The sequence below is a fragment of the Grus americana genome, chromosome 15 (genome assembly GCF_028858705.1).
Source record: "Grus americana isolate bGruAme1 chromosome 15, bGruAme1.mat, whole genome shotgun sequence".
Lineage (NCBI taxonomy): Eukaryota > Metazoa > Chordata > Aves > Gruiformes > Gruidae > Grus > Grus americana.
Genome location: NC_072866.1, coordinates 2720949 through 2731396, shown reverse-complemented (window position 1 = coordinate 2731396; position 10448 = coordinate 2720949). Strand labels below are relative to the sequence as shown.

At 63.6% G+C, this 10448-nt stretch overlaps 1 protein-coding gene across 1 annotated transcript; it reads left to right on the top strand.

Annotated features, from left to right (window-relative positions):
• Nucleotides 1–594: 594 nt before the first annotated feature.
• UBALD1 (UBA like domain containing 1) lies at nt 595–9788 on the top strand. The gene is made up of 3 exons (XM_054843322.1): nt 595–848; nt 6991–7050; nt 8110–9788. The coding sequence occupies exons 1-3, from the start codon at nt 741–743 to the stop codon at nt 8428–8430; spliced, it is 489 nt and encodes a 162-aa protein (XP_054699297.1). The 5' UTR covers nt 595–740; the 3' UTR covers nt 8431–9788.
• Nucleotides 9789–10448: the final 660 nt, after the last annotated feature.

The window sequence follows — 10448 nt, the reverse complement described above, 5'->3', positions numbered from 1 at the left end:
CCCCAGCAGCTCCGGGGGCCCAGAGGGCCCCGCCACACCCCCGCAGGCCGGGACACCCACCCACACACACACACACACCCACCCCGCAGGGCCTGCGGAGGATCTTCCCCCCCCCCCCGCCCGGTTAACCATTACCCGCGGGCCGGGCCCCGCCGCCCGCCGGGGCCGAAGGGCAGCAGCGCCCCCGCCGCGGCCGTTGCCCCCCCCCCCCCGCGCCGCGGCCGCTCCCCGCACGTCAACAGGAAACCGCACGCGGCCGACTGTAAACACCGCCCGCGCCCCCCCGCTCTTCGCCCGCCCCACGTGACCCGACCCGCCCCAGCTCCGGCCCGCCCCCGCCTCCCTCCCATTGGGGGCAGCGGCGTTATTGACCATATACGGTCAGATACTACCAAGCCGCGGGCGGCGGTTGGTCAGTCTGAGGCGTCACTCAAGGCGCGCCGGCGCCCGGCGGCCGCTCCGCAAACAAAGCGGGGGCTGCCGGGAGTTGTAGTCCGGGTGGAGCGGAGGCGGCGCGGCGGCGGGGTGGGCGGGAACTACATCTCCCAGCGGCATCCCCAGCGCCCCGCCCCTCCCCGCCCCGCCCCTGGCGGCCGTCGGCGGGGCTCGCCGGGCGCCGTGAGTCAGTGCCCAGTAAACATTGGCGTGAGCCGCGCCGGCTCCGCCATGGTGGCGGCGCCGTAAGGGCGGGGGGCGGCGCGGTGCGGCGGGCTGGGCGCGGCGGTGGGGGGGCCGGGGCCATGGACGAGCTCAAGCACCAAGTGATGATCAACCAGTTCGTGCTGGCGGCCGGTTGCGCCGCCGACCAGGCCAAGCAGCTGCTGCAGGCGGCCCACTGGCAGTTCGAGGTGAGGCCGCTGCCCCGGTACCGGCCCCGGCCCCGATCACCCCCGAGCGCTCGGGGCGGTCCCCGCGTGGGGGGGGGGGGAGGGGGCGGCAACCGGGTGGGTTTGGGCAGCGTGGGGCGCGCCCGGCCCGGCCCGGCCCTGCGGGACACGCCGCTGCGCACCCATCCCCCCCCCCCCGCACCCTCCCCCCACTCCCGCGCGTCGGCGTGGGGCGCGTGGCGGCCGGCGCGTGGCGTGGGCCGCGCTCTGCCCCCGCGGTGGGCGTGGGGCGCGCGCGCGCGCGCGGCGGGGCAGGGCACTGGTGTGTTCGCGTGGGGCGCGCTGCCTGCCCGCCACGAGCGCTCAGCTAGCGTGGGCCCCACGCGGGATGCGGGGAAACGAGGAGCTACGGTGCGCGGGTGGGTGCGGAACGAGGGACCGCAGCACGCCGGGGTCCCACTCCGGACCGCGGAAGGGCCGGGGGCGCCCAGCGCTCCTCCCGCCCCACGGCCGCCTCCGGGCAGCGCTCCTCCCCTCGCCCCCCCCCCCCCCCCCAGCCCCAACCCTCCCGCGTGGCCGTGGGCTGGAAAACCCCAGCCCAGCCTTTCCCACGTCCCTGCTTCGGAGAGTTTGAGTCCTCGGGCAGCCGTGGGAGAGGAGACTTTGTAGGTCAAAGCTTTTCTGGCTCCAGATGCCTTTTCCTCTTGCCGGCGGGCAGGATACTCCGTGACATCGACAGGGGTTAACGTCACGTGTGGGGCTGGGGTTGCGGGTGGGGTGCGTGCACACACACACACACACACACCCCTCACCCCCGGCGGCCCTTCTGGGTGCTCTGCTCCTCCAGAGACCCCGGGAGCTAAAGCGCAGGGAGCAAAGCGGGGAGTGCAGCAGCTGTAGCAAGCAAAGCTCTTTCGGAATAGGATTTTTAAATTCTTTTTTTCCCCTTTTTTCCTTCCTCCTGCAGCCCCAGCAGCTCTCTAGTCCGGAGCTGCTGGATTTGACGCTAATGGCACCTTTGTAATTGAAGTGGCTGGTTTGTGATGCGGGAGGAGGTCTGAGTCAGTCTGGAGAGCGGGAGGTTCAGTTTGTATCCGGCCCCGTGGCAAGGGGCACCCCTCTTTCGGCACGCAGCGCGGGCGCCGCTGGCCTTATTCGGTGGTGGCAGGGGGGGTTTGTTCTCTATCGTGACGGCCGTCGGAGATGGATCGTGCGCAGAGGTAGTTCGTCGCCGTGCGGCCGCAGGGTTTCCAGATGCTAAATCGGAGGCGTTCAAAGCCGAGCCGTGGCCAAGGGAGTGAGTGGGTGTGCGGGGGCCGTGCAGAAAGCCAAGCCGGCGTTCCCCTCCGCCGGGCCCGGTGAATGCCGCGGTGCGCTGACGGGAGCGCCGGTGGCGGTGGATGTGTTGCACGCGTAACGTGCTCTGGGTTTTGTTTACTAATACAGTTTGACAGTGGCCCTCTGGGACGGGCGGGAGCCGCTTCCACCACCTCCGCGCGTGTCGCAGAAGAACCGGGAACCGGATGGCAAAAGTTTAACTTTTCTTTCAAAAGGCTTTTTGCACAACTTTGCCACCGTTTGGCGAGTTGCACAAGTACAAACAGCCGTCTCCTGCCGGCTTGGCGCTCACATGACTCAGAGGAAGCTGGGCTGTAAACAAACGCGCTGCGATGAGCAGTTACCATGTTCCCACTCACTTTTGGTGCAACGGTCAGATAATTCCCTTTGCAAAATGGCTGCTGGGCATGCCTTCTTCGGGGAGCCGTGCTGGGGAGGTGTCATCTCCTGACTCCGGCGTGCTCTCACCTCTTGCCCGTGATGTTCAGAGGCTTTTGTTATTCTGGTGCACAACCCGTTTGCTGGCTGGCCCGCGTCTGCGGCGAGGATGAATCGGTGGAGTTCAGGCAAGTTCAGTGGTGATTTACGCCGCCTTCACTCGTAGTCTCCTCGCGTTCAAAGTGCTGCTCCGGGGGCGCGGTGGGAGTCGGAGCAGCCCGTTTGCACCCTGAGGACGTTGCTCCTGCCTTAAGACCACTGTGGGGAGGGGTGGTCTGCGCAGTGGAGCTGAGGCGAGCTAGACGGCCCGGTGACGAGAGAGCGGGAGTTGGGTTCTGCCAGCTCTGTGCCTCTGTCCCGGCCGGAGCACTCCTGGCATCTGTCTGCCCTGCCCAGGGTTTTTCCTGAGTGGGCAAGCGCCCCACTCGCTGCGTGTGACAGCCAGGGAGCAGGAGCCTGGGGCGTTGAGTCACTGGCAAGAAGGAGAGGGAGGCCGCTGTGAAACACGGACAGCTTTGGGCTGATGGGATGCTGATGTTTTGGGATGGTTTTTCAGGGCTTGTGCTGCTTTGGGGCTGCTCTGGGGCTGTTGTGGGTCGTGGGGGAGGATGCGGTGGGGGCTGCAGAGAGGGTTTGCTGCGCGTGGTGTCCTGCCAGCCCTGGCAGACCCAGAGTTTGTCTGCGGGAAAGGAACATGATCCAGGACAGCGAGCGGGGCGGGAGGTCAGGAAACTGTTGGGAATAGAGCCGCCTTCGATGCGGCACGAGCTGATCAGAGCCTGTACCATACTCGGCGGCTTGACGAGGAAGCTGTTTATTTTGCATCCCCTCCATCCCTGGGGAGCGGGGCAGTTCCTGGGTAGCGTGTGGATCGCCTTTCCCTGCTTGCTGTGACTCTTCTCCTCTTTTGTAGGGACCCGGGGCAGGCTTTCTCACGGCGCGCCCGGTGTATTTCGCAGCTCTCGCAGCGCCGTGAGCTCTGCCGTGCTTCCAGAGACGGCCGCGGTGGGTGCCAGAGGAATGGCCGTGCCAGCCCAGCCCTCCAGCAGCTGGAGCAGTGCCATGGCTGATCCGAGGGGGAGGTTTACGGGCAGAAGAAAGCAACTTGGAGTGTCTCTGGGTGAGGGCTGGCACTCAGCCTTTGGGGCCGCAGGTGCCAGCTTTTTGGGAGAAGCCAGGGAGGGCAGAAGGTACCTCCACCGTGGCTGAAACCCAGCAGGCTGCCAGGGAGACATTTCAGAGTTTACAGAGCTTTATGTCAGGCTGAGCAGTGGATCAGGCTCCTTCCCAGGTAGAAGAGTATTATTCGGCTTTGTTATGTGCTGATTGCCCCTGGGGCTGCTTGGGAAGGATAAGAAGAAATCGACTTTAAAAAAAAACACCCATTCCTTCCTTCCTTTTTCCTGGTGCTAAGTGTGGTGTCTGTTCAGTGTAGTGAGGTTGTGTGTGGGGAACAAGAGGAGGAGCAGGTGTCTGGCTCTGCCCGCTGCGTCCATGCTTGGATTTCTGCTTCCTCTTCTGATGTATTTATATTTTACTGAGCCCCTTTCCCTTTCCTTTGTGGCTCAAGGGCAGGGTGCCCCAAGGGCTGCTTTAGCACCGTGGGCTCTCTGCGGCCAAATCGCTCCCTGCAGCCGGATCTCCTGTGCTGCCATCCGATCCCCTGCGCTATCACACGTGCAGCTGGGAGCGGGTGCAAGTGCAGCTTGGGCAGCGATGGGCAGGGGGTCAAACAGCACCCGGGGTCCCGTGTCTGCAGAGGGCTGGGTGTCCCGCTCCTCCAGGCCGAGTTTGTTCTGCTCGGCACCCAGCTCTCCTTGCATTCACCTCCCCACCCGGCCCCTGCAGCCATCCTCCCTCTGACTCGGTCACCACGGGTGCTTCTTGGCACCCTGGTAGGATCTCTGTGCGATCCGCCTCCTGCAAAGCTCCTGTATTTGCATCCTGGGGGGGTCACGGTGGCCTGGTCGCCTGCTGATCCTGGCCAGGCAGTGGATGTGGGGTTGCCCTGCTCCCACTCGCACCCAAGGGTGACACGGGCGACGGGGCCTTTGGTCCCGGGTCAGAGCTGATCTGCGGCTCGGGCTCCTTCTCAAGCAGAGGAGCCTTAATTGGCTTTGCTGTGGCACCAGTTGCCCCCAGCGCTTGTGACGCTGGCCGGAGACCAGGCGGCATCAGCAGCTTTGGTTACATGCGTGTCCCTGGCATCCCGTGTCACCGAGGACGTGGGTGCGCGGGCCTCTCGCCTGCCAGGGTTGGGGCTGCTGCGGGTCCTGGATCCCTTGGGAGGTGGCAGCCGTTCCCCATGGGCGGTGGGCATTGTGGTGGGCAGAGGGGCTGCTTCTGCCACGCTTGGAAAGGGGATGCAGCACGTTAGGCAGAGGGGCTTGCGATGGTGGAGTGCTTCCTCCACCCAGGTCACAGCTTTCATCCCAGCGCTGGCAGGGATCTCGGGGGGACAGCGGGGACCTTCTCTGCCCCATCTGCCAACGGCACGGTCCCAGATACAAGCCAACTTGGAAAACAGGAGCACAGAGCAGATTTAATCAGCGTACGATATCTGGCTGTGCCCACACCTCTGCCTGTGCTTCCCGCTTGCTGTTACCCCCCCTTTCTTATCACGATCCTTTCTGTCTGAGCGATAGGGCCTGTGGGTGTCGACATTGGACCTCACCCGGGAGGTGTTGCTGCCTTGGAAGTGTCTGTGTCTCCATCGGACATTTCCTCGATTCATGGATGTGTGCCAGCCTGTTCAGAGCTGGTCTCTGGGGCCACAGACCCTATTCCCGCTGTACGACCGTCGCTGAAATCTGGCAGGTCCTGCCTGCGGGTGCCGGGGACTCTCAGGTCACAGCCTGGCTGGGTGCAGGGTTTGGGTACTGTGTTATCAAACGCAGAGAAATGCAGCTAGTGCGGGGAAGAGCCTCGCCAGCCCAGCTATCGCGTGCTTCTCCCGAGGTTTGGGAGCAGCCAGGCTCTACAGCTGCAATTGCTTCCCCCACCCAGGTCTGGATTATTGTTTGCAGATATCGCTCCTGGCTGCCACCTGCTCTGGCCGATAGTTTACTCTCGTTCAGCCAGGAAACCATAAACCCCAGTGTGAGCGGCCAGGACCGGCACTCCAGCTCCGCAGAGGTGTGAGCGCAGCCCCTTCACCTTTCCAGGCCCTGCCAGCCTGGGTGTTTGCGGCAGAATAGTTTTCCATCGGGTCAGCGAGCTGAGCTGACTTCCCCGTCATTCATCCCGTCCCTGGGTGTAACGCGGGAGCGTGTGGCTGTGGGCGCCGGGATGAGGAGTGCGTGTGGTGGTGGGACTGTGGCCGCTGCAGTCACGCGGGGTTTGGTACAACCTGCCTCTGCTTTTTCCAGATTTTTAACTGCAGTCACAGGTTTGCAGGAAGGGAGCAAAGTCTGGAGTGGTGTGACAGTGCCTGGCTGCAGCCCTGTGCCTCGCACCCCGGCTCGTAGACCTGCGGGGAGCTGCCCCTGGGGAGGGGTTGAATGGGCGTTGATGGGGGGCTCTTCCTCTGACCAGAACTGAATCCAAACCAATTTGGAAATCTAACATTTCTATCTATCAAGTCTGATCTGCAAGTGAATCAAAATGTTGTTTTCTAGCCTTGACTCAGTTAAAGCCCGGCACAGAACAGGAGTCAGCTTCACCAGTCCTGCATCAGCCCAGTCCCGTGTGCCCCCAAAGCTCCCGCTGCCTCCGTTCCTCCCGGAGCTGGGCTGGGTGTCTGCCCTCCTGGCCAGCCTGTGCCCCGGCGTTCCCTTCCCGCAACCCCCCTTGTTCTCTCCCATGCCTGTGGCATGTGACGTATTTACCAGATTATTACTGGTCTTAACTGGAAGCTAACCTAAATGATGTCAGTCATAACCGTACCCTGCCTGCGACTGAACTGGAAATGCTCTGGGGTGGGCTACCTGTGGCAGCCCCAGCCCTGGGGATCTCCCGGCGTGAATATGGTGACTGTAATCTTAACAGGACACACATCAAACTGGTTCCAGCTGGGCTTCCCCTGCTGGGTTTGGATTTGGTTTCCCTCCTCTCCCTGCACACAGTGGTTGCGGAGCATCGTTGTGAGTTGTGAAACGCCTGCCGGGGTCCGCTCCAGCAGCGGCCGCTTCTCGGCAGGGAGCACGATGATCCCAAATCCAATTGATTGCTGCCTGCCCCGGCGCAAGGAGGCAGCAGGCGTGGGTCCCTGCTTAGGGAGGTGGGAGCAGCTGCGTGCAGGCATGGTCCAGCCCCCCAGGGCCTGTTTTGGATCATCTTTGGGGTCTTGCAAAGCCCCACCGTTGTGCAGGGATGAGGTGGGTGCCCAGTTTGCCTGATGGTAGTAACATCATCTTCCTTTCCTTTTTTTTTTTTTTTCCCCCTGCAGACTGCTCTCAGTGCTTTTTTCCAAGAAACGAACATCCCCTACAGCCACCACCATCAGATGGTAAGTGCTTTCCCACCTCTCCAGCGCTCGCCTTGGGCGCAGCACCCGCTGGCGGGCGCTTTGGGCTGTTGCTGATGCTCAGCTCACTGCTTTACAGCTCCGGGAGCGCAGGCAGGGACGTCTGGCCGGGCGCTGCCAGAGCTGCCTGCCAAGGAAGGATTTCCTGGAGAGTGGTTGGGGGTGGCATAGCCTGTCCTACGCAGCGGGACAGCGGGTCTAGGGGTGCCCTCAGAGCCCTGCAGAGGGCTGCTCCTCAGAGAGGGATGGTCCGATGGAGGATGCTTTGGGCATGGCCAGTGGTCCAGACCAGCCCCAACATGACAGAGAGCCTGGGGGGGCCTGGAGCCCCAGGCTGTTGTAGGCTGTGTAAATGTGCACAGATACGCGCCTGCCACCCAGCCGCACATACGTGTCCTCGTGTGCTTGCTGGAGTGACCGAGCGTGCAAACCTCTGCCCCACTGGAGCGTGCGTGTGCTCGCCTGGATGCGTGTAAACACACAAGGGCGTGCATGTGCACGGGTGCTGCCTGCCTCCGCTCTCTCCCAGCTGTCCCCAGACTCGGTCCCTTTAACTCTCGTGTCCCGGCACCCTTTAATCTGCCTGGGCAGATGCGTCTTAGGGATTTGCTGGCTGCCGTGGCCTCGTCTGACTCTCTGGGACAATTGGGACTTGGAGCGTGCAGAGCAGGTGCCTGGCAGGGCCCGAGTGTGCCCAGTCTCCCGTGGGGGTGGGAGCCGAGCCTGAGCCTTGCACCCGCCGAGCCGGAAAGCTGCAGGCCCAGGGTGGCACCAGCGGGTCGTGGAGCAGAGGGGGGTCCCCAACTTGGCTGGGCGCAGGAGCGGGCGCAGTGGGGTCCCGTCTGCGCCATCTGACAGGAGCTCTCACCACAGCATTAGTCTTTAGAGCCGTGAATAATGCTGCCTGCGGGCAGCGCGGGTCCGGGGGCTCCCTGTGCTGCAGCAGTGGGGGCAGAGGGGTCTTGTGCTGGGCTCTGGCGGGAGGCGGAAGGTGGGGACGCCCCCCCCACACACCCCTGACCCCGTGTCTCCTTCCCACAGATGTGCACTCCTGCCAACACGCCGGCCACGCCGCCCAACTTTCCCGACGCCCTCACCATGTTCTCCCGCCTCAAGGCCTCTGAGAGCTTCAACAGCAGCAGCCCCGTGGCCTCCATGGCGACTTCCCCACCGCCCCCGGCCCCGCCGCTGCCCCAGCACGGGGCCTTCAACCCCGCCTGGCCCGCGGCTTCGCCCCCCAGCCAGCAGCAGAACATGTGGACTCCGGCCCCCCCGGCGCAGCCCGCGGGCTGGCCAGCCGCTGTCTCCCAGCAGGCCACGGCAGAACAGAAGGCCAACGTGACCATGGAGGCAGAGAGATGAGCGAACGCGGCGGGAACCCCTGCGTATAAATATATATATATATTATTTTTTTTTTCACCCCTCCCCAAAGAGGAGAGGAACTCCGCTGCCAGAGCCTCTGGCAGCCACCAAGACACACGAGCAAATAGCTGCCTTGCATGGGTTTGGTTTGAAGTAGTTTTTACTTGTCCTCGAGCTGAACAGAGCTCCCCAGAGACAGCGGGAAGCTGCGTGGGACGTGGGACCGGTGCTGGCCTCTGCCTGGGACCCTGCCGCTGCTGGGCTCTCGGGGAGGGAGCACCCCCTCCTCTCTTGGGACACCGGAGTTTGCATGCGAGTGACATTTACAGAGGAGATTCCTTCTTCACGGTCCCCTGGGCCACCCCACCAGGCAGATTGGGTTGTACCTGAGTGTTTCCCCCCCACTCCCTCGGCCCCACTCAACCGGGTGGGGGGCTGACACCCCACGCGGCTTGGTTTTTTGGGGGTTTGGTGGGTTTTTTTAATTTGTAAGGCGGGGAGAGAGCAAGGGCTGTTCCTGCTTGGCCGCAGCCTCCACCCCGCATGCGCTGTGCTTGCTGGTGAGCAGGGCTGGGGGACATCGGCTCCCCGGGAGGTGCCTGGCCTCTCGCCCACCCGGGCCGGGCCAGCACACCCTCCCCTCGCCCTCCTGGGATGGGGTTTGCCCTGGGGCTGTTTGCATGACACAGTGTAACCCTAGAGACTGGGATCATTTTTAACCCCTCTGTTCTTTTCTCCCGGCGGCTGGAAGTCTCTCCGAACACGCCGCAGCCGCTTGCAATACACGCTCTTCTGCTTTGAACCCCGTGTCTTTGCTTCGTTTGCAGCAGCGGCGGGATGCAGGGAAGGCTGGCCTGGGCCCGGGGTGTTTCAGGATCCCCTCTCCGAGTGGCTCTGAGCGTGCTGTGCCTCCGAGCTGGGGCTGGCCACATCTCCGCTGTACGTGTGCTGCTCCAAACGCCCCGTCCCAGCCCTGCGGTGCCTGCCAGGTGCTTTTGGCCAGGTGCATGCCAGGGCTCAGCCCCAGCAGAAGCCAGCCTGGCTCTGCCCACTGCTCCACCGCATCTGCTGTGGGTGTGAGACCCCACCAGGAGCAGGGCCAGGCTGATGGCAGGGCTGCAGTGAGACCTTAGGCTCCCTGTGTGACACCCACGGGTCCTGGGTGTCTTGCTGTGACCTGGCTGCTGTCCCCTCTTCACCACCAGATGACAGGGGCCAGGTCCTTTGGAGGACGCCATCCCTGCCAAGCCCTCTCCGCATGAGGCTGTGCCCCTGCATCCCTGTGCTCACCAGTCAATAATTAATTTCAATCTCGTATTTGTGTTGCTAAAATAAACATTGTAGGAGCGATGGTTTCACCCAGGCTGCCTCTTGTACAGCCTCGGCAGAGGCTGGGAGTGAGGGCTGGAGCTGGTGTTTTCCTGCACGGGGTTGTGCCGGAGTTGCGTGGCTCAGCCCTGCCCCGCTGAGGTGGGACTGGGCTGAGCTGGTGGCATCTGGAGCGAGCTGGGACCGTGAGCCTGGTGTCCCAACTGTGGTGGCCTCAGCCCGTGGAGGCCAGCATGGAGTCCTGCTGGGAGTGGGGATGATCTGCAAGGGTCTGCATGGAGCCCAGCCAGGGGAGACACGGGGAAGGGATCTGCCTGTGGAACAGATGAAGCTGTGTGGAGGCCTGGGTGGTGGGGAGGAGAGCCTGCCTGTGACTGTCCAGGGCCACCAGCAGTCATGGGACTGGAAAGTCCAGGGCCATGCCACAGACCGGAACGTCTGGCTGGTCAGAGAGCGCTCACAGGGACGTGGCACAGCCAAAAAGTGTCAGGCTCTGGTTGCTGAGTCCTCAAGGATGCAAGCCCAGGGACCAACGCAGGAGAGGCGGCAGAGGAGGGAGCATCTTTAAGGCCCGTGGTGTTACCCCACTGCAGCGGGCGGCTGTGGGGCAGTGTGGTCCCCACGCCACCAGTCCCCTGAGGCCAGGCAGCACAGCCCTGGTGTGCCTGCCCCCTGCCCGGACCCCCACA